The sequence below is a fragment of the Acanthisitta chloris genome, unplaced genomic scaffold (assembly GCF_000695815.1).
Source record: "Acanthisitta chloris isolate BGI_N310 unplaced genomic scaffold, ASM69581v1 scaffold774, whole genome shotgun sequence".
NCBI lineage: Eukaryota > Metazoa > Chordata > Aves > Passeriformes > Acanthisittidae > Acanthisitta > Acanthisitta chloris.
Window position 1 is genome coordinate 96936 of NW_008670767.1, and position 23979 is coordinate 120914.

General features: G+C 39.0%; 2 protein-coding genes across 2 annotated transcripts in view; both read left to right on the forward strand.

Annotated features, from left to right (window-relative positions):
* Positions 1 to 6478, forward strand: part of LOC103801366 (cytosolic phospholipase A2 epsilon-like) — a 34030-nt gene extending 27552 nt beyond the window's left edge. Inside the window, exons 14-20 of the mRNA XM_009073779.1 lie at positions 1043 to 1157; positions 1958 to 2095; positions 2371 to 2478; positions 3244 to 3435; positions 3908 to 4077; positions 5220 to 5406; positions 6270 to 6478. Of these exons, the coding sequence (XP_009072027.1) occupies positions 1043 to 1157; positions 1958 to 2095; positions 2371 to 2478; positions 3244 to 3435; positions 3908 to 4077; positions 5220 to 5406; positions 6270 to 6478 (1119 nt within the window). The remainder of the gene's footprint in view (positions 1 to 1042; positions 1158 to 1957; positions 2096 to 2370; positions 2479 to 3243; positions 3436 to 3907; positions 4078 to 5219; positions 5407 to 6269) is intronic.
* Positions 6479 to 9469: 2991 nt separating this feature from the next.
* Positions 9470 to 23979, forward strand: part of LOC103801367 (cytosolic phospholipase A2 epsilon-like) — a 25514-nt gene continuing 11004 nt past the window's right edge. The window contains exons 1-7 of the mRNA XM_009073780.1: positions 9470 to 9496; positions 11357 to 11429; positions 19162 to 19298; positions 19630 to 19761; positions 20927 to 20967; positions 21873 to 21915; positions 22502 to 22565. Coding sequence (XP_009072028.1) covers positions 9470 to 9496; positions 11357 to 11429; positions 19162 to 19298; positions 19630 to 19761; positions 20927 to 20967; positions 21873 to 21915; positions 22502 to 22565 — 517 coding nt within the window. The remainder of the gene's footprint in view (positions 9497 to 11356; positions 11430 to 19161; positions 19299 to 19629; positions 19762 to 20926; positions 20968 to 21872; positions 21916 to 22501; positions 22566 to 23979) is intronic.

A 23979-nucleotide genomic window follows, 5' to 3' on the forward strand; every position in this document is an offset into this window, starting at 1 on the left:
CAGAATAAAATTCAGTACTACTAATGCTAATAATTAGTTTAGGAGTTGATTAAATATTGTATATTCAGATCTATTATTAAAACATTACTTTTGAGTTAGAGAGTTTGACCTTGAGCTGAAAGAGCCATGGCATAACATTCAAAAGTGTTCTTTCTCCTTAAAGAAAGAAGAATCCTAAAAAGAAATTATTTTGAATTGTAAAGAATAAAATTCAGTACTACTAATGCTAATAATTAGTTTAGGAGTTGATTAAATATTGTATATTCAGATCTATTATTAAAACATTACTTTTGAGTTAGAGAGTTTGACCTTGAGCTGAAAGAGCCATGGCATAACATTCAAAAGTGTTCTTTCTCCTTAAAGAAAGAAGAATCCTAAAAAGAAATTATTTTGAATTGTAAACTAATCACTTTGGACATTAAATATTCTGACTATAAGAGGCACTTAAAATTTTGAAATGATTTTACTTCTCTAGCATAAATGATATATAATATGCATTTATAAATTGACCTAGTTATAGGCTGCATATGGAGATGATTCAAACAGTGGGCAAGACCATTCTCTAAATATGATACCAAGTTTTAAGAAAGTGATAGAAATTTTCCTGATTTAAAGATACCCTAACTTAAGTAGTTTACTTCTGGTTTATGTTTATGCAAGGAAGTTTTAAATTGTCATGTGCAATAGAATATATTCTTGCATATGAATATACTTGCAAAATACCATAAAATATGATCAATTCTTTCTTAACCTTACTTTTCACTTAGCTGTATATTTTTTTCCTGGAAACATTCTTTTTTCCTTTATGAACTTACAATCAACCTCTCTGCATATCTCAAAATCTGAAAACCCATATAGGGTGTAGCAGCTTCTTATGGGATACTTGCCAAGTTTGGAATATGCCATGGCAGATATTTCCCAACAATCCAGTGAGCTGGGAATGAGCAAGAGAACCTGGATGAAGCTGATAATTCTCATTATATTATTTCAAGTGTGAGTTGTTTTTCATCTCATTCCATTAACCATTTTTAATCAAACCCAGAAAGACGAGCACAGGCTCTCGGACCAACGGGAGGCAGTGGATAACGGTCAGAACCCACTGCCCATCTATGTGGCCATCAACCTCAAGTCCAACTATAGTGCCCAAGCATTCAGAGGTAATGGTTATGATTTAGATTTCTTAACAACTTTATTATTTAAGTAGTCCAAACTAAGATAAAATGCATGTAATCAGCTTTAATAATGCAATAGTCCTTTCATTCTAATAGCAAAAAAACCCCAAACAAAAACCTTCAAATTTCAGATAATAGTGACTAAAACTAGAACAAAACAGAAAAAAATCCAAACCCATTTAGTGTTTAGGATTTCAGTTTTCTATGTTGCCAGAAGTGAAAATGTAGTTATACCACAGATGTCAGAGTCGCCATTTATCCTGTCACGAAGCCCTTGTAATGAAGCTCAGTTCTTATGATGGTTCCATGTGGTCCTGTTTTGAAAAATTAAAAGGAAGACTTTAAATTTTTAGGTCCTGTGTCAGGATAATCACTATTTCCTCTAGTATTAAATTTCACAGTATTTGTTTTATATGAGCAGCTGAGTACATGACAACAAGTGAATGCAAAGCTCTCTGTCACTAGAGCCCTAAAGGTAACAAGTTATACATGAGCAATATATACTTTTGGGTAAGATTAACTACATTAAGGGAATTCTTGTGGTTTTATTCAGACCAGGAATTTTCTGCTGGAGATTGCTGTTTTACAACCTGGGACTGCCCTCCCATGATGTGGAAGGACTTTCTGGCATCAGTACTGCAGGCACTATAAATACACCTATAGCTGGTGAACTTCATATTATGAACTAGCCAGTGTCTTTCTCATTATTTGCTTTCTAGTACACCTGTGTTTAACAATAGCTAACATATTATTACCTTTCCATGGTCTGGCTTCTGCTTCCCTAGAGTGGTTGGAGTTCACTCCTTATGAAGTTGGTCTCCTGAAATACGGAGCATCTATTCGTGCAGAACATTTTGGAAGCGAATTCTTTATGGGAAGGATGGTGAAGAGGCTCTCAGAGACTCGGATCTGCTATATGCAAGGTGATTATTGCCTAGGGGGAAAGGTGGTCAATTTGAGGGGCAGCTGGTGTGAGCAAGCACAGAGTGTATGGTGGACAGCACTGGAAAGACCCCAGCAAACAGGTTGAACATGTGTGAGTTTGCGTTAGCAAGGACATACTTAGGAAGCATGTCATGAAAGTATCCATGCAGACAGAAAGGTAGTATCTGAGGGGAAGAAATGAAGGTATGTATCAATTAAAATTATTCCAAGGCTACTTCATCAATCAGCTTCTATTCACTCTTTCACGTTACAGGCATGTGGAGTAGTATATTTTCCATAGATGTGATGTATGTCTGGAATTTAGCTGCTGATTCAGAGGACTTCTGGTGCAGATGGACCAGAGACAGAGTAAAAGATATTGGTGAGATTTCATTTTTTTTTCACCACCACTATATATTACTTATATTCTCTGAAGATGTCTAGTGCATAAAGAAATGCTGTCAAAGTCAGAGAGAAAAAGATGAGGAAACCAAAGCAGAGATGTGAGCTAAGATTTTTTTTTTTTGCCTGATTTAAAACTAAATTGTGCTCCTTTGGCAAAGCTGTACCTTTTTCTAAAGGACATACAGACACAAAACCAGCCTCTAGCAGACATGTAAAAATCATGTTGTATTAAGAACACATAATAAGATTGTTAAATTAGGATATGGTCCTCTTTGGCCACTAATAATGTGGGTAGATTCTTCACTGAAGTACCTGTGGAGAAAGCTCGCTCTTGCTGTTACTTGCAGAGGGAACCTGGAGTGACTGGCCTCCTAACTTAGCTGATGTTGCAGCTGGGTGATGTTCCCATGCATTCTGAAGGTGTCCTGTTCAAAGGCCAGTGTTATCCTCCTGTATGTTTTGGGATCTCCCCTCCACCACATGCTACAATAGAGGTGGGCATCGTTTGAGGAAGCCTAGAATGGGAGGTGGTGCATGCTGCCTGAAGGAAGCTGTCATTTAATTCACTGTCTAATGCTGAGTTTTATTTGGCAGCATAGAACTTAAGGGGTTATAACTACGTTTGATTTTCCTTTGGGGTGGGGGATAGTGATAACTGTTATTATCAGTTACTCTATTTTTTAGAATATTGATGATTTCAGAAAACTGTCTAAACTTAGAACTTCTTCTTTCCTTCTTGCAGCAGAAGAACCCTTTCTGTCCATGAATCCCTATGAGGTAGACACATGTCTATTCACTCCCTCGAGCATCCTCTCCTCTGCTCTACGAGATGTCTTAACAGGACGCCCAACAATTGCACAGTATCCCAACTTTATCAGAGGCTTTCAGTTGCATAACAAGTACCTGGAGAGTGAAGGATTTTCTACCTGGAAAGGCACAGTAACACAGCTTGTTTTTCAGTAGTGTTATAAGTAGGTTTGGGTTTCAGAATTCATTTAGGATTTCCAACAAAGATGAAGAGATGAGGCTGACTTCTTCTGAAATTCCACTTTTCCCTTCTACAAATGAAAAACATGGAAGCCAGATTTGAATAACATTTCAATGCTGGGGGGTCTTGAAGGGTGAAATTGTATCTGGTCATCTGGATGTGTTCCAGTGGACAAGGTAAGCTCAGCCTAAGGAGGCATGAGAGATCACTCTTTTAGGGCCAAAGCGGCTTGTGGTGTCCAGGAAGGAAGAAAGGAAAAAGTGGTAGTGTGTCACTCCTGTAAGTCAGCCCTGCTAGAGTCAAAGAAAGGCAGGGACAACAGAAGGCAAAATTCTTCATTCTCCCCTCTTTAATTTCCATCAGAGGAACAGGAAATCTTGTGTTTTATTTGTTATAATGAGAAATATTTACATTTCAGATACAGTGATAGACTCCTTACCAAATAAACTGATGGAAACAGCAGACAATGAGCTCTCCCTGGTTGATACTGGCTTTTTCATCAATACCAGCTACCCACCACTTCTGAGATCTAAGAGGGAAGTGGATGTCATCCTGCATTTGAATTACAGTGGAGGGTCCCAGACACTGGTAAGAAAAGCCATGGTACCTGAGATCTTTTAAATTTATAGTCTTATGGACTCTAGCACTCGTCAGATAAAACACCAAACTCTTCACTATTGGAATGGGAATTAGATTATTATTCTTATCTGAATTATTATTTAGATTTTCAGGTGATTTATTTCTCAGTAACTAAGAAAGATATTAGAAGAACTCTTATCTGATTTATTATTTAGATTCTCAGGTGATTTATTTTTCAGTAACTAAGAAAGATATTAGAAGACAGCGATGGATATAGGCATTTTAAAATCATCAAGGTCTTCACTGCAGTGGACCCAAGAGTTTTGAAGAGCTCACTGAGAAGTATTCTGGTGCACTGATAATTACTTTGGTTATCCTTGAACTGAAAGAGTTACAGAGGCAATGCAAAGTCCTGACAATACTGCAACAGATTAAATGGGAAAACCTATGCGTCCTGGCCTCCTTATCTCATATCGGTCTTAGGGAAATGTACTGGCTGATGCTGGACTTGATTGATAACTGAAAACAATATAATTAGTACAGCATATATAATGAGAATAATATAAAAATAAACACAGGTTTATAGTAAATACAGCTGTTAAAGTAAGTTTTTTATGAGTTTATAAGGTACGTTGTTAAATGTATTTATTATTAGGAGTCATTATCAAGCAATCACCAGGTTTGCAAAGGACAGAAGGATCAGGAAAGTGGTAAATAATGAAGAAGTCAGGACAATGACACAGAACAATCTGAACTGATTTGTTCCTTCTCCATTCTTGCAGTTTCTTTGTCTTCCCTTTCTAAACCAGTTTTTTTGGAATTATAAAATTAGTCCTTTGGCTTTTGGCTTCATTTTCAAGTTGAAAGAAAGCAACTGGTTTTTTTTTTTGCCTAAAGCAATGTGAAAAATAAGATAAACTGCAATGTGTGATGTAGTTATGGCCATTTCCATCTCAAATATAACATCTTACCAGAGGAAGATTCAAGCCTTAGAATATTCCTCTTAGCTCATGGAGTCTAAATATCCAGGTATCCAGCTAATTTTTGAGTTTTTAGTATTTGTATTAATGTCATTTATTTTATTCATTCATCCAGCCTCTGGATCAGATTGCAAAGTACTTCTCGGGGCAAGGAATTCCATTTCCCATCAGCCTTTGGATCAGATTGCAAAGTATTTCTCGGGGCAAGGAATTCCATTTCCCAATATTGAGATAAGTCAGGAAGACAGGGAAAACTTGAAGGAGTGCTATGTGTTTGAAGATGCTGACAGTCCACAAGCTCCAACAGTGCTTTTTTTCCCCCTAGTAAATGACACCTTCAAGAAATATAAAGCTCCTGGTAAGTCATCTGGTAGCCATTTAAATAAAAAGTCATTTGCCTAGTGAGTCCTATTCATTTCATATCTAACACCTCATTGTCATTTCTGAACTTTCCAATGCCAGCTTTATCAGTCTCATCACTGACAAAAATTACCAGTCTCTGTCAGTATGTCTGAACTATGTGAACTCTAGAAGCTTTCCTTAATACATTTGAGATGAATATAGTAATTTATTTCACAGGAATTACTAGAGATAGTATGAAGGTAAAAATCACAAAATATGTACACCATGGGTGGTATGTCCTCAACACTAGCTATTTCACTCTACAGAAACAAACTTGTTAGGCACCACTGCTTGCAAACAAAGATAAGACAAAACCTTCTGGTAGCTTTGGTGGTAAGCCCATTCATCTGGGTTTTCTTCACATATTTAAAAGTAATCTTGCAGACTGAGGTCTGAGTGAACTGAGATCTTTGGTTGAATGATGTCCTCTATCTGAGTACCATAGTTTCTCCTGAGCTCTCAGTGAGAGGGTCATTATTTTATCCAGTACAAGTGTATCTTTTTTTCCCTTTTGCTTGCACTTTTCTTGTTTGGGTAACAGAGACTATGTTGTTGAAGCAGTTCATTGCTGCTGCAAATCAATGTTGTTCTAATTCCCAGTTGTTTGGGTGGTGTAAAATGATATCAAATCGCTTTTGGATAGAGGCTTGATCCAGATGCTGAAGAATACAGTACCACTAGGTTACTTTTACATCCCTCTGGCAAATTACCTTTGCCTCCAAATCTCCCTTTTCTACCTACAATTATGTAAATGACTGATACGAGCCACATACTGCAATAAAACCTCATTGCTGCAGCTTCTTCTGGTTTGTCCCTCAGGTGTGGAAAGAAGTCCTGAAGAGATGGCTGAAGGCAAAGTTGATGTCTCCAGCATCCTCTCCCCATTTACAACAAGGGAGGTGTGTTTCAGTGAAGAGAATTTTGACAAGCTGGTGAATCTGACTGATTACAATGTCCTGAATAATGAGAAGTTGATTATTCGGGCCTTGCGCTTGGCAGTGGCACGGAGAAAGCAACGGAATTATTAGCCACCACATGCTAGCTTCAACCTTCCACATGATATTTCTTGGTTTGTCTATGATTTAGTGAGATCAAGATGTTTGATGCTTGCCAGAGATACTTATAGTAGAAATCACATCATCATAAGGATGTGCTGGACTCCATCCTATTTACACAGCTGTTCAGGCAAACAGATTGAAATTTACCAGTGATTTAATCCAAAACAAACTTCTAAGCAACAAATTTGTTTTTAGTTTTGTTACCTTGTTACTTTACCAATTGATATATGTTACATATAAATTATTACAGTGTTGTGTATGATAATAATGAAATATGTGACACATTAAAATGTGTATCAAAACAATATTTATATGGTGGCTTTTTTTTTTTCTGGCAAAACAGCAATCCCTTGAACTGAAATTTATCTCTAATCCATTGTGTTGGTCTGGTTTATCTTAATTATTGAAGGTTGTAATCTCTGGTTTGATTGTTTGTCCACTCTGAGGTTTTTATTTAATTGCCTTTCTTCACTAATCTTTGAAAATAAGTTTCTTAAGCTGCTATCAGTATTGTAGAAATCTATACAGTTTTCACCATTAATATAAAGTACCCTTGAATTAGGTAATCTTTGTTTCAGGAGATCAAACAAGTACTCTTTAGGCTGCCATTCACAGAACCACTTATATTCAGACTAAGTAGTAGACACATTGCCCAACTTTCCTTCCATTTTCTCTTGGAGTTTCTGCTGATTGTCCTGTCTCAGTCACCTTCACCTACCTTGACTGTTCCCAGTGTTTCATAATATGGGAAATGGCTGCTGGCTGTTTGCGTAGAATAGGGCAATGCAAAAGAGCCCCTTGAGATCTCTTACAGACATATTTTTTTACACCTGTTCAACACTTACAGGCAAATGGTCTTTGCAGGGATTGTCCTGAGAGAGTGGTTTCTCATCATCAAATATCCCAGAGATCTCCTAGGAGAAGGTAGCTGCCAAAGATAATTCTCGCAGCTCTGCAACAGGCAGATCACGAGCCCAGTCTTTCACAACAGCAGACCTTCACTGTGGAGCTGTGATTCACAAAGAGATTAGTCACAGCAGCTCAGATAATGGGATTTATCTTCCTTTTGGAAATAAAAGGCTCCCACTGTAGCAATGAACTTCAGCCTGAGTCACCAGGACAGAGTTAATATTGAGGTCGGGAGGGTCTTGACAATGCTCAGAAGTGACAAATTTGTTTGTATGGAATGAAATTCTAGGTAATGGATGGGAGGAAAAGATTCTTTCTGATGAAAAAAACAGCTGGTGGTGCATCTTAGAGCAATTTGGGTGGAGAAGGAGTGGGCAAAGTTTTTTGTGAGCATGTTCCGTATATTCATACACCTGAAACTCTTGAAAAGGCATAGTGTAATCCTATTTTCAGGTACAGTACTGCAAGTTTAAATCTAGATTGTTATCCCTCCATCTATGAGGCACATGTTACTGTGGTTCTGGTCCAATACACGAGAATAACAACTCATGGAATCCCTCTGGGTCTTTTCAGAGATATCTTTGGTTTTACTGTCATGGTTTAATTTCCTTTTTGCTGGAAATGAAACACAGCAGCATGAAGGATGTTTCAGTCTGTTTTACAGGGCAAATTTACTCAAAACAGGATGGAAAAAAGCCAGGTGGGTTCAAGATACAGACTGAGCCTGATTAATGCTGCTTCTCATTGTGTCCTGCTGGCTAATATGAAACCTGTCTTTCTGTCTCTGAGAGAGTTCCTTTGACCCTCAAGATCATTCTGCAGCTCTTCAGCTTCCCAGTATTTCAATATTGTCTTTTTGAAGCAGAGTGCTAATAATAATTTTTAATGTTTTTTTTCTATTTGTTTTGAATTTCAAGATCATTGATAAAAACATGCAACAGGCTTGTAACTGAGCTTTTTGTCATCTATCTAGGAATGTATTCCTTTGGGGTTACCTTCCTTTGACTTTTTGTGATCTGTTAGTTATCCATCCTTAATGTGCTCAAAGTTTGTCTGAGTGTCACTTGTTGCATGTTTTAAGAAATTAAAATTATGTCATGTCTGTGAAGTTAAGTTCATCAGTTCTCAATTCATTTCAAAGTGAAAGAGATTATTTTGAAATTGATGTCTCTGGTAATTTCCACAATAGGAATAGGATGATTTAAAAATAGACAAAAGCAAATCCCAAAATCCCATTTTTTTATTTTTTGTGTACTCCTTTTATGTACTCCCTCACTGAGGCAGGGACCACCTCACATGATGTGTAGTGTCCTGCACAGTGAAGACATTTTATTTACAAGGGATACTTTCTTAGAGTTTCAATAGGTGACTTGGGAGTTGTTTCATGCAATAATTGTCACTGTGTTATCTGACTGGCTGAAAGATAGTTTACTGTCTGAGTTGAGCAAAATGGAAGGTGAGAATTCTTTCAGATGTGTCTTTAAGCAAAGACCCACCTACTCCTTATAGGCAAGAAAAGCTACAAGAAGTCATTGTTTGCACATCAGTTTGTTCAGATGTCCTTGGCCAAAGAAGTCTTTGTTGCCCACTCCTAGGCAGATGGACCCAGGCTGGTGCCAGTTACCTCCCCACAAGGGGCTGCAGTTTGACAGCTCTCCTGTGTGTCAAAAAGTGAGGAGGATGTTTAAAAGTAACATTTTCTCAGTGCCTACAACTGTGAAGAGAAGATCCCTTTTCAGTCTCAATTTTCCTCTAACAACAGCTGCAAAGATGATCCTTCTGCAGTGCTGGAGCCTGGGTTCTGCACGTCAGTGCAGGTGTGCAGCATGCACTCACCTCCTGGGCAGGAGCAGGAGGCGGAGGAAGAGGAAGAGGAGGAGTTTGGGATTGCTCAAGTGGTGGTGATGGGGTGAGACTGCACTGAGTCAGGCACTAGCACACCTGACCTCCTGCTCCTGGCAGCTGAAAGCACAAGAAGCTCCTCCGTCAAGACTCCTCTGTACCCATCCACTGATACATTTCATACCTGCCTCAGACGCGGAAAAGACCACGATGGGGCTGTTTTACAGCAAGAACCAGGTAAGAAAAGGCAATAGGAGGCTCTGTAATGAGCTGAATAGGCTGCCACTTGGTAGTAGAGAAGGCCTGCTATAGGAGGTGGTGTCGCACCTCTTGTGTCTTCAGCTCTGAGAATTCTTCTTCAGCATCAAGGCTAAGGGCAAAGCAGGGCTCCTGCCAGGAATTTGTACTTACTTTGTGTTTTGGCCTTCAGGAATGCAAAGACCTTAATGATGCAATAAATTAACTATTTGGAAAATGCCCAATTGAAAAATCTCAGCCTTTGTACATGGCTGTTGGCCTTTGCTTCCACCCAACTGGGCTAGGCCAAACAACCCACTGAGTAAAAATAAGGAGTTACCGCTAATGCCAATGAGTGCATAGGGAAAGTCAGGAACTAATATTATGTGAGGTGTTAAATATAGCTCACTTAAAAATTGTGGCAGCTTTGGGACATAAGGGAATGAATGATAACATTGTTATATATTGACCTATGCATTTGTTGCAGTGATACTTCCTTCTCTTTAGGTAGTGTGCATGAACTGTCTCTTCTATGTGTTTGTTGCATCACTACTTAGTTTTGTCCTTTCCTTTTTTGCTCTTCTTGGTTTTTAGTATGATTTTATCAGAGATTTTTTGGGGGATTTTTGGTTTGGTTTGGTTTTTTGTCATTTAGAGCATTAAATGTGCCAGTTTTCCTCCCTTTATTCCTTTAAGAAATACTATTATCTGGGGAAAGAAGCACCTTACCTTCAGCCCCTGTTTATCTATTAAGCACCACCTTTGTCTGATGCTTGCTTAGGATAAGAGAGGATGACAAAATCAAACCAGCTTTCTGACAGGTTTGTTAGATATCTTTTGATAATCACTTAGGTTTAGGTGGTTTCCCAAAATCACAGAATCATAGAATGGCCTGGGCTGGAAAGAACATTAAAAATCATCTAGCTCCAACCCCCTCATCGTGGGCAGGGGTGCCACCAGTGAGATCAGGTTGCTCAGGGCCCCATCCAACCTTGCCTTGAACTTTTCCAGGGATGGGACACCCACAACTTCCCTGGGCAACCTGTCCCAGTGCCTCACCGCCCTCACAGTAAAGAATTTCCTCCTATTAGCTAATCTAAATCTTTTCTCTTTTAGTTTAAAACTTTCTCCTCTTGTTCTATCACTATCTGTATAAAAATTTGCTCTCCCTCTTTGTTATAAGCCCCCTTTAAGTACTGGAAGGCCACAAATATTCCCTTTGATACTTTCCTGAGAATTTTGCTTAAAGAAAGATTGGGTAAGCTGAATTATTCAGAGACAAATAATTACAGAGTTGTGGCTTTCATTCCTTCTGAGAAGTTTGGGATGGGTCCCTGGTAGACCCTTTTCATATCCTCATTGTTTAATAGCCAGCATTGCTCTACGTCAAATAGAAGAATGGAACTATGTAGCAATAAATCAGCTGATGAGCAGCATCATTACACCATGATATCATTACTAATTCCTGCCCTGATAGATTGTTGTGAAATATAGGCGATGTATATGACAGCCTGTGAATTTTCACAGTGCAAGATGTGTGTCAGCTGTATTAATAATGCAGCAAGCTTCACTGTCATACATTTCTCTGTGACTGGGTTATAAGAGTCAAATATCTCAAACTGAGAGTTACCACAAGTTTCCTCAGAATGGAAAATGAAGGACATCAGGGGTTTGGTCTGTGGTCACACCTGGGAAGGACCAAACTTTCAGGGACAAGAAGACAATGCCCAAGGAGAAACCTCAATTCAGACATGTTTTTGTTGGTTGGAACTGAAACACTTAATTCAATGCTATCTCTGACCATGCTTCTGTTCTTCCTTTCTGCATGCTTATCCTGCATATTTGTATGCTATTCAACAGACAGAACCCTCTCCCTGCAACTTGCTCACCGTAAAAGTCATACAGATGAAAAATGCCAGGAAAGCAGACTTGTGTGAGTATCTTCACTATACCCCGGAGCATCCTTGTGCTTGTAAAACTACTCTGAATATAACCAAGTGTCACAAACAATCCATACTATTAATAAAAGGAGAGAGACAGAAGATCATGGTGTGCTGAAATAAGGTAGCGTAGCTAGAAGATATTATTTCTTCTTGTATCTTTCCCAATATAAAGCTGATGTCTATCCACTGGTTGAAATGCAGAGCATTTCCACAAAATGCATAAAATGTTTCACATCTGAATCTGCAAATACTTGGTTTTTTATTCACAGGACAGACTGCAGTAAGGAGTTTCTTTCAATAGTTCCTTCTTACAGTGATGTCCACCCTGTGTACCCCTGGGCCAATCACAGAATATTTTATGTGAGCTCAGGACTGCACATTTGACATCTCTTATGGACTGCCAAATTTAATTCAGCCATAGGTGCAGCCATGTTTCAAAACTTACTTGAGAACTCACAGTTAGCTTTTTCTGTTCTTACTAAATTTTACAAAATGCTCATGAATTATAGTTATGTAAATATTTATTAGTGGTCCATAAATATCTGAACTGCAAAGCACTAGAAAAAAGGAGTGAATGACAATGACCTCCAATCTGATGATATGGCTGATTGTCTTGCATCTGTTAATTTATACAAACAAAAAGGTCTGAATCCAGAAAGTTTCTGTGGGAACAGGACCAAGCTAAAGTTGTTCAGTTTAAAAGATTCAATATAAGATATTTTTTGTGCCTTCCCAATGTGATTTGCTTTGAGTTCTGCTACAGTTTCTCTAGAGACCAAAGGTATGTGAGGAAGAATTTCTCACTCTGATGTTTGTTGAAGGTTGCTTTGTTGTTGCTGAATGTATAGGGAAGAAGAATCTGTATGAACCTTCCCACTGGATTGCTTCTACAGTGTGGAAAGGAGATTTGAAGCTTGGTTATAATCTGGAGAGAAACCCCTTGCTACAGCTAAAACCTATTTGAATGTACAAATGTGCACACTGAACTGAAAGAAAGAGTTGTGGAAAACTACAACCCTTAGATATCTCCCCAGATAATCCCATTCTATTAAACCATTTGCATGTTAATGAGCTTGCCAAACTTCCTCTCCACCTTTTTCTCATCTAGGTCAATGTTTTTCATTTTTGTCTTGAAGCTACTTTTTTTTTTTTTTTAAATGGATTTTACTACATTTTGATGCTGTCCTTTTCAATACTAGAATGTTTCTAGGACATGGGACAGGCACTGAAATGCTCAATCCAAGTCACATTCCAGCAGTCCATGAAGCTTCTTAAAGGAGCAGTTTGAATGACAGAGGTTATTTCAGAGCCTGCACAGGGTCTGGAGCAGCTGCAAAGCCACAGCATGGCTTTCCAGGCTGTCTGCTCTGCCTGGCACTGTGAAGCATATACTGGATGCTGCCCACAAAACAGAACAACAGACATTCACCACCAACATTGTCAAACTATCCTCTGTCTGAAATGGTAGTACCAGTCAAAATATCGAGGGGGAACATTTTGCACAAAGTAAACATGAAAAAATACCTGCAAAAGGTGAATGCTTTGCCTGTTGTGTACATTCATCATATAGGAAAAGAAAATCATACTGTGCATGGCCTTGTTTATGTTTAAATGTTGAATCTAATTTTGACTGACAGCTGTTTAATTCCAATAACATTTCATTTTACTGGGCATAAAATTTGTCAGCTGTATTTATCAGAAAGGTTTGCTTTTAAACCATTTGAAGATGTGTTTTTCTATTCAGATAGACTTGTACAAGTCGCATATTTCAATGACAGACTCTTTATCATATAAAATAAATCTGTATTTCAAAAGTTGTAATGAATTTAATCTCTGGTTAATTTTGCTAACAATGTAAAAGGTGTTGCAAATTACATGTTAATAACTTTCTAGGACTTTCACTGAGAAGCAGCAAAATGGGAGTCTTGAGGTAAAAAAAATGTACAAAATTTTGCTGGTTTGTATGTGAAACTGGGGGAATACCACTGAGTTGATTCAATCATCTTCTCAATTCCTTAGAGATTAGCTTGACACAGCCTTATGAAACTCAGAAGCATATGTCTCGCCATCACCAGCGAAGCAGACTTCTTAACAGTACCATTTTCCTAACGCTGACCTTTTTTCCCTCATTCTTTCTTTTCCCAGCTCTGTTTTTATTACTTTATTTTTCCCAAAAACTTTTATAGATCCAGTAAGTTAGCAAGTGCCACCTTTTTCTTCAGCCACAGTACTGATTTTGGACATTTTTAATTGACTTCTTCTATCTCTTGCCAATTGTGCCAAACCTTGCATTATGTTTCTGTGCAATTTTTGGATCACTTTGTTTAATACTCCTCTAGTGTTTAAAAAGTCTCCCAACCTGGTGCTGCAGGTTAACTTCATTATTGGTCTATCCTCTCCATTTTCCAGGTAATGGACATGAGAAAATTAATCCATAACAAGAGAATCTCAAGACCTCGCTAACATCTCCTATGGAATAGATAATGGAAGTTCAGTGCATAAGAGAGCTAAGATAATTGAAGTTGCTTCACTCTACTTTTTAAATCCTGAATCTTTTTAATGCACCCTTGTGCTATTCTGTCTCTTCTTCATGCTGATCCCTCAGTGTACTGATGCATAGCTGATATCACTCATAATACCTGTGAATTTAGTGCGCCGTGTTTGTGTTCTCCACGTTCCCCTTTCCCACTGGGCACACCCATGTCTCCATCAGGCTCATTGGGCTTCTTGATATCCTGGACAAGTGAGCACTTGCCAGTTCCCAGATTTGGGTGTGTGTCCCATATGCATCCTGATTCCCTAATGGGGTGAGACTTGGATGTGCACCAATCCAACCCACCCTTAAAAACACAGCTTTCTCTGCAGAGAATTTAAAATTTCACAGTCCTTGGATAACTACCGTAGCTCCAAAACAAAAAGAAGGACATGGCTTTTTTCAGCATGTGTGTCAGCTTGGGAGCTCCCCAAGACAGGAGATCACAAAAGGCAAAAATTTATGCATGTTTCAGATGGAAACTGGACAAGTTCATAGAAGAAAAAAAGTCCAGTAAAGGATGGCTCAAGAAGTCTCTGAATTTTAAATTGTGAGGGCTGAGAGAGCATTATATGATGTTTGCCCTCTTATGATCTTCCTTAGACACCCATCACTAAATGTGGGGCATATTCTCCTCTGGTACTGGTGTTGAACGTTAACAAGACCAAAGGTCCTTCCAAAAATGAAAAAGATCACAAAGGGACTAAAGAATAAGATACTGAAGAGAAACCAAATCATCAAGTGGAATTAACAAAGGTAAAAGAAAAGAAACCAGAATGTTAAGGGATAAACAAGGTAAAAGTATGCAACTGGATGGGGATACCGTGCTGAGCAATTTTAAGCCATCATTCCTCAGTTCCTGAAAACATCCAAGACCCCTCAGTGGACACTGCCTGTGGGCCCTAGACTAAGCAACCTTGACTGGTGTAGAGTTAAATGTATCCCTCAGCATTTGCTTAGTACGAAAACGTTATTTTTGAAGCATTTCTGGATTTTTTTTTAAATTAGGCTTTTTTATTTTGGCAGCTTGAAGTTTTGGAATTCTTTTGTCTAAGGCATTAATTTGGGTACTATATTTTAGAAAATTATTATGTCTAGCATTTTTATCAAAACATGTTTTTTTTCAGTATTGCAGTAGCAGTTCTGTCACATGTAAGATCAATTCATGTAAAGGTCCTTGAGATCCTGAAAAGAAATATGGACAGTTTGTTTGAGGAACTATGGTCCAGCGTGATATTTACTGCAGGAACCTGCAAAATTCCTTTAGTATTCTGTTCTTGCACTGTTGTTATTGTTTCATTGTTATTTATAACTTACTTCACCATTTAGATGGTTGCAAGTATGCACCAACAGCCTATTGTTCAAGGTGCTGCATGAAATACAATTATAAAATCAGAGGATATGGACTGATAAAGCCCAACAAGGGAGGAAACAGGAGAAAGAAATAGTAAGGTTGCCTAGCAACATCTCAGCAAAGGGATGTTTTAAGGAGGAATGTAAATGAGACTACGGATGGTGTTTTAGGAATACTTGTAGGATGCTCCATCCACTGTGAAGGGCAGGGTGGGAGAAAGTATGGAAGCCTTTTATTGAAGTTTAGCTATTGGAAGATTAATATTGAATTCTACCTGGAGGCATGAACTGACCTTCCAGAACAGAATAAATTCTGATAGTCTGACTGCAAAGGGCCTTGGGAAGGAAGGTGTTTACTTTCACAGAAGTAACCCACATTCTTATTTAAAAAAAGAATAAAAAACATTTCAATTACATAAATTATACACTACCCTGCACTCTAGAAAACAGCACTGTCAGCCTGTCCACCTGCCCTCAGCCACTTATCTACTCAGTTACACAGTGTAGGAGGAAGAAGAAAAATACTTCTCTGCTGTTGACAGTTTCTATTTTGTGACTTGGATGGATCCAAGTGCAGGGAGACGTGATCAAGGAGATTATCTGGGCAAACAGTATTTGAGACTACATTCTTGGTTCAGATCCTTTCAGCACAATAAGAAAAAACTATGCCATAGCAGTCATGAAAAATCTACCCCTTAGAAGTACTAAGCAGTTAAAGGCAGTCCAAGGTGAGAAAGATGTCTGAGGCTCCTGCCTAGGTTACAGGTGGGCTGGATGTTGCATCTGTTTAAATTAAAATTAAAATTTTTGGTTTAGTTGAATTTGAGTTCTGTATGAAGCAGGTGAGATTTCAGCTTTAGCCAGAGGAGCTGGTGCTCTGCTGTTTCAGATGCAGCATGGTGGTGGGACTATGGTGGTTTTTAGCATGAGTCATGTTGCTGTAATGATTTCTAATGGTAAAGCACAATTAAGATCCAGTCCTGCTATTATCCTGGATTATAATTAGACACTTAACGTAATAACTGGATAGACAGACCGTGCTTTCATAAATACCTGCTGCCACACCTGCTTTTGGCAGGATATTGCCCCACAGTGATACCCACTGCTGCCATCCCAAGCACGTTTGATGGCTGTTCATGTGTCATGGTCAAGGGGAGGGACACAACAGGTCACTGGTGTCATGCTCTGCTGTGTATATCCTGTGTGAGCATAATTGCAGTAGTTGGCAATAGTTAGGCTTACGTACCAGAGTGATGATGATTTTCTTGCATGTGGCTGGCAGTGGGAGCTGTGTATGTGTGTGTGGGAAGGCAATGGGATATTGTGGCACGACTGACCACCTCGGGCACAGGATATGCTGTGGAGTACCATTTCTCACATCTGCTTGTGGATGGAGTTGGTCAGGCAGAATACAAGCCTGAGGTATCTGAGATGTGTAAAAAAAGTTCCTGGGTGTTGTGAGTGCCTCCCTCATAGCACCTGATAAATACTTCACAAACGAGGTAATTAGGTTTCAGAGGATGCCTCTGAAATACAAAAGGTATCACCAAACACATTTTGCAGACGGGAAGAGGGAAGCATGCTTGTTTGGAGTCTGTGTCAGAAATCCCCCTGAGAAAGGCAAAAATCTAAATGAGAATTCAGTGCTCTGCTGACAGGTAGTTATTTCTTAAAGGTGTACAATACGGTGCAGTAGCAGACAGTGATCACTTACAGAAAATAAAATATTGATGAATTTTCAAAATAATACTTTATTCTTTGCAACAGATGTATTCAGAGCATGTATTGCTATTTGGAAAATACCAACTAAATAAACTTTGATTCACCCACAGACTTTCCCATTTGTGTCCTCATCCTCCTAGTGGGGGCAAGAGCCAACAGCAATCTGTGCTAGTATCATTCTGGACTTCCCAGCAGCCAAAGAAATTTTCATATAGGCATTTCTTGTATGCACACAGAAGTTTGGGAGCTACTAGAATTGTTAGAAGCTCAGGTCATTTCTATGTGTTTTGATTTATTTTTTTTTAAAATTCATATATCTTAGTATATACCACAACTACCTTAATCTGTTAAAGTTACTCTTCTTTCATTCAGAGTTACTCAGACAAAGATGACTTAAGCCTCAGGAAGTCAGGTGGCTGGCTTTGTTGGTTCTTGACTTACATATGGGGATGCAATAAAGGGCCAAGTCAATTATTCTGTGTTTTCCAAAGTCAGGTGTGTGACCAGACTTAAGCCAATTCAGATGCTATTCAGATGAAGGTGCACCTGCAATGGCAGAAATGCTTGAGTACATGACATCACAAATAGAGGAAATATAATTCTACTAATGGGATTGAGGTTTATGGGTAAATGCCAACAGTGTTATCTTTGGCACTTGTGTAGGTTCTCATCCCTAACTGGTGTGTTTCGAAGGCTGATCATCCCTGACTTTTGAGAGTGGATCCACAGGATTGTTAATCTTGTGATTCACATTTACCTTTTATTTCCTAATAATGATGACAAAATATATTTTCAGGTAGATTATTCTGACCTCAGAATTAAAGTGCTTGTTGATGTAAGCACTATAGACTTCTGCTAACCACTGTTTCATACCAAAGCTTTGGCCCTGAACATCCATCACCTACAATAGAGCTCAGGTGGGAAGCCAAATTTTACAACTGGCCTCTTCAGCTGAGAAAGGAAAATAAAAGCACTAAAGCTGCCCTCCCTACATCTGGAAACATTAAGTTTAATAGGTGAACTTTATGACCAGAAAACGCCTCTAATGCACTTTTGTGCAAAGAAGCTGCGTCAGCTTGCTCTGTGCTGGGGAAACACAAACAAGCATTCACCTGCTCATTAAGTGTTGCAAATGCCTTTACCACAATGGCTGAGGCATAGAGATGCAGAGATTCAGGTAAAAATAGTGACATTAAGGAATACCTTTTTTGACACAGCTATACAGGTGAAAACTCTGCCTCAGTACAGCTGCTTCCCAAAGCAAATTTTATCCATCAAACTGTTCAAGGTTTCAATGCTTTTCTTGTATGTCCTCATTTTAAACCACTTCACAGAAGATCACATTCATATTATCTCCACAAATGATTAATTTTTTTCTTGAAAATTCTTTTCTTGATATTTTTTCTTAAAATACTTGGTTGTTGCTTTCTAAGGTGTACATGCTGTCCCCTTCTTTAACCTTCCAAAAGGGAAGAAAGCAGACTGAAATCCGAAGACATGACTTCTCTGGCAGCAATGGAGCTTCACAGGAACCTGCAATGCAATGAGTTCTTGCCTCATCCACACTGGCAGCCAGAGGTCCTAGAGAAAAGAGAATTTCCCAGACAGTAGACAAGACCTAACTTAAAGCCAGAGCTAATCCAGACATATTAAAGTATGTTCATGCCTACCTGTGGAAGCACAACGTGTAGGAGCTGGGGTCTGCCTATGTGGTGGCCCTTGTCACAACTGCTAATGTCCATGGTGCCCATCCTGTGAGACTGCTGTGTGTATGTGCTCCTGTGCTTATGGATGGCTTTTCAGCATTAAAACATTGGAGGTCTTATATAAATACTTTGGCTATGCATCCATTCGAAAAGGAATGCAACATAACTGCATGTTTTGAAAGTGGTTTTTTCCCCCCAAGACTTTAAAAAAAAATCTCAAGAAGAGCATACTGTTGAGCTTTCAAAATAGTAAAGCAAGATGGTCATCTAGCATTAGCTTGATAGTACCTTAGCTAGGTTGAATTCTCTGTATTGTTCTGTACACAGATTCACACAGTGTACCACCTTATGGGGAACTAGATGTGTTTCCTTGGTCCATTGCTTCCAAACTTTCTCTCTCTTCAACAGTAACCCAGTCTGATTGCTACGTGAGCTTGAGCCTTCCAACAGCTTCAGTGCAGCATTTCCACACCAAGACAGTCCAAAACAGCAAGAACCCAATATGGAATGAGACCTTCCACTTCACAATTCAGAGCCAGGTTAAGGTAGGAACACAGATATCTCCAACAGCTGTTCTCACCAGATAGTAAACTTACCATGTAGCCCTTCCATTCTGTGAGTCTTTCTGAGTTCCCTTACAAAGTATTCACAGTCTCTTACCATACGTATTTAGCTTTTGATGGTTGAATAAGACTGTATCTGCCTGCAGAGTCAATAGAGTCTGTAGAGAGCAACAGTGATATTTCTGGCTTTTTTTATTTTTGAACTTTTTTCCCAGGTTACTTCAGCTAAAATGCAATATCTGTAGCATGTTACGTTTGTTAAACCTTTCACACTGAGTAATAAATTCATTTATTTTATATACTTTTATTCCAGAACATTCTGGAGCTGAAGGTTTGTGATGAGGACAGTACAACTCAAGATGACCACCTCCTCACTGTTTTCTTTGATGTCTCCAAAATCCAGCTTGGAGAAAACATTCAGCTATCTTTCCAGCTGAATCCACAGGTATAGATAATTGTTGGGTGAGAATATGGTTATCTCAGCTTTCCTTTCATGCATCCCATATACAAGCCTTTCTTACTGTCCATTTAGCTACATGAGTGCCCATTGTTTCAGGGGTCGTTACCTACAGTTGTTTCTGTAATTATGACAAATTTTGGATGCTGCTTCTACAGAAGAGGTGGCCAGTGGTCCATCAAGGGCTCATCCCAGTACTTTTGCAGTTGTAGCTGGTGGTTCTGAGTTGTGTATTATGTTTTGTTAATGCAAAAGTAATATTTTGCAGTCATAAACTGCAACCCTATTGTGGCTTTTAGCTTATTTGGAAAATAAGCATAACATTCATACAGCTGAACTATGTGAAACACATGAGCTTTTCAGCAGGTCCCAATTTCATATGGTTGAGACAATTTTATACTGAAGTTTTAAGGGCATTGTTTAAGCCTAGAAATACTTAATTTAAGCAAATGTTGATTTGCTTTGATTCCTTTTTTAGAAAGGCTGGTTCTTCATGACAGTATTCCCTTTAGTGCTCACACTAGGAGGGCAAGAAGATAATGGGATTTGCATCAAAACCTTCAATGAGAAAGAAAATCTCAGGGGCAGGCAATTACAAAGGCAAAGATGAACACACAAACAGTCTGTGTGTACAGACTCCACCAAACCAAAGTGTACCCTCCAGAACATCCTGATCTTCATACGCCCAAGTGTGCCACCATATTAATGTGCCACCAGACACATCTGCAAGAGTGGGTATGGGCTGGGAGAGAGTCAGGATGATTTGTATGCACTGTAAAAATCCACCCACACTCATGATAAAGAACAGTGTATGAGAGCTCACAGCAGGGAAACAAGAAAGGGAAATGCAGGTGGCCTGTGGAAGAGTATGTGCGGGTTAAACGTATGACTACAGAAAAGAGGAGCGGCCAAGAGGTCCTTCAGTATATACTACAGTTGTTCTGCAAGGACTAAACTAGGAATCTGCTAAACTAATGGACATGATTCTAGAAGTATAACAGATGCAACATTAAGGAAATAAAACCTGTGGCATGTGCAAAAATGAAAGGTGGATGCTGGTGTATAGAGACCCCTGATGAGTACAGATCACTGTAGGGTATATGTCTTCACAGGAAGACCAACCTGCAATGACTGCCTTCATTTTCTTTTGCAGGGAAAAGAGGAGCTGGAAGTTGAATTCACAATGGAGAGCAGGTGTGTAAGGTCAAAGAGGTGACTTGGAGAAGTATAAGACAGAGACACAAGGTTACTGATGCAAAACATCAGTTTGCCCTTGCAGCCCCCTAACACTGTCACCATCTGAATAAAACAGAGGGTAATTTTGGGTGTTCAGGAGATGCTTGTGTAGAGAATTTAATGTAGAAGGAATGCATGACCGTGCATGATATGTGTATATCTACAACAGCACATGGCAAAGCAAGCGTGGTTGCTAATGAGAGCACAGAGATGTCCCTGATGGTAGTAGCTGACCAGGCTGTAAGAGGCATTCTACACAGGAGGAAGTTTCAAGTTTCAAACCCGTCTTGCTCCTTACTGTGGTATCCCAGGCATTTGTTTTGTCATAAGAATGTGGGAAAATGACACTTAGAATTTATTTTAGCTTAAAAATCTTTTCTTTTTTTTACTGTGTTTCTATGATGACTATACAGTTAATGGCGAGAATGGGCATGTAGATCAGTCCTAGTGCTGTTGTTGATTTTTAAGGTAAATGGGAATACTTTTTGCTTTTTATTTAATGGCGTGTTGGATGAGTTCACTAGCTTTTGAGCTCTGATTCCACAGATCTGAACCGAACAATATGGAGCAATACTGTAATTATGCCATCCTTGTGTACATTTTTTTCAGTGTGTCAGAAAATGATCCTGTCTGATACAGTGAGGAGCTCCTCTGTTCAGCAGATGTCTGCAAAAGATTTAGAATTCAGACTCAAACCTGTGAGAGGAAAATTGGATTAGATTCTCATGTGCTGCCTGTCCAAAGACAGACTTTTAAAGATAATGAAATAATGACTAAAGAAGAGCTTAAAGAAAAAAAATAACCAAGAAAAGAGAAAAGAGTATATTGGTTTTAAATTGATTGTTTTCCATTTTGTCTTTCAGTCCAGATCCTCCTGAAAACATTGTTACTAATGGAGTTTTAGTGGTAATTTTTATTTCATAATCCTTTCCCTGCCATATAGGAATACTTATTGCAAAGATAGTATTAAAGGTACCAGTTGCACCATGTGGTGGCATGAACGCATCAGCCAAGAGGCAGGCTAAAGCTGGTGTTGGCACTGGCTTCCCCATGTGGTTCCAGCTTGTGGTTCATACTGGGAGAGTCTGAAGCTGTGAAAACTGAGCTGCTGCCAGTGCTTGCCTCTGTCTAAACTGAGCTGGGCTCAGGTGTATGATATTCCTCCATCTGCCCAGGGAGAGCTGGACTAAGCACCTTGCTCAGGGACCCTTGTCCTGTTGCTGGTCCTCCCCCAGGCCCTTCAGCAGGGCTGCTCCTCCAGGCAGGAGCAAGCAGATCCCTTTTCTTTCCTCATTTCTATGTGATCTGTTATTTCCTATGTGGAAGACCAATGTCATCTCCCTTGACCAGGTACAGGAGTTACAGGCTGGCACCACTTCTCCCCTGAGGTGCATGCCCTGAAACCCTGTGAACACATGTCCAGGGGAGTGAATAAGGCAGAGCTCTGCTGATAGCAAACACCTTTATCTCTTGTCCTGGTTGTCTCTTACAGTCTCGTGAAGTTTCCTGTTTGGACGTGCAGGTGAACGGTGGGAGGCTGAGGAATGACACTATGGGTGAGCCTTTTGCTGACTTATGGGGCAAATCTTGCTGACACTTTATGGCAGAAGCACTCAATGTTCTACACTTGTGAATGCTGGTTGAAAGTTATTTGAGATGCAAGACAAAATCTCACTGATGCCAGTGGCCACTGGAGGGGATTGTAGTTGATCAAAAATATACAGTTATTCCAAAATGCAGTGTGATGAGTATGTTGTCTAATTTCTCCACAGAATATTTGCCTCTGCAATAACATCTCACCAGATACTTAGTATTTTCCAAAGTATTTGTGCAAGGAATTGAATTTTTTAGAGTCCTAAAATGAAGCTAACTCCTGTTGTTTCTAGATTCTGACACAAAGAAAATGGGCAGAATGAGGATTGGGCCTCCTTTACCATTCAACTTTGTGAAATTTCTTTAGGTATAACAATATAAAAAGTGCCACTAAGTGAAACACAAGACACACTATATTACAGTGTATTACACACAATATATTACCAATTTATTTGTTGCACACTTTAAGAACTGTGTCACTACCATGTCAAGCCTGTACCTGTGGATCCATGTACCTCCTATGTAATTTTTAAGACATCTCACTTTGATGTCTCCTGATGACCTCAATCCAGCAAACTGCTTAAGCATGTGAATGATTCAGTTGAGCTCAGCTGTCACAGTGAAAAAGTTTGCTGGATGTGAGTGAAAATGCTTGAGTGGGATAATTCTTTTGAAAGCTGATTATATAATTTTAAGTATGTGGATTTACAGAGTAAAAAAACTGGGTATCATTCTATATAAAGACCATTTTTTATTATTTTAACAGACATATCTGAGTTTTATTATATGAAGGCAGTAAACCACCAGAAAATATTTTTGCAAGTGCCAGAAATATTTCAAAAGAAAGAAAAACCTAATAGAGGGCTGAGATTTTATTGTTTTCAAAAAGAACTGTGCTCTGCTCCAAAAAACATGTTTCTCCCAATAGACTGAAATTTTCAAAACATCTCAGCAATAAGACAGTATGTAATACTAACATATAATTCTGGTATAGTAAGAAGGTATTTTGAAAATTTCAGACTTTCAGAAGAGAGTGCTTTTTGCCCCCCCCCCAACCTGTTATCTGCTGTGAATCTTTACCTAATGAACAGAGTGGTAGCCTCAGCAATCACATATATACACAGGCGCAGTGATACCATAGCAACAGCTACTATATGGCATATTCTGTATGTCATCTCTAAAGCTGAAACCCTCAGATAAGTCAGTCTATTTATTTTTCCTATAATTTGGGTATCAAAATGAAGTAATAACTTTAGAAAAACATATATTACATTACCATATGTCGGGGTTTAACCCCAGCCAGCAGCCAAGAACCACGCAGCCACTCACTCACTCCCCCACCAACGGGATGGGGGAGCAAATCAGAAGGGTAAAAGC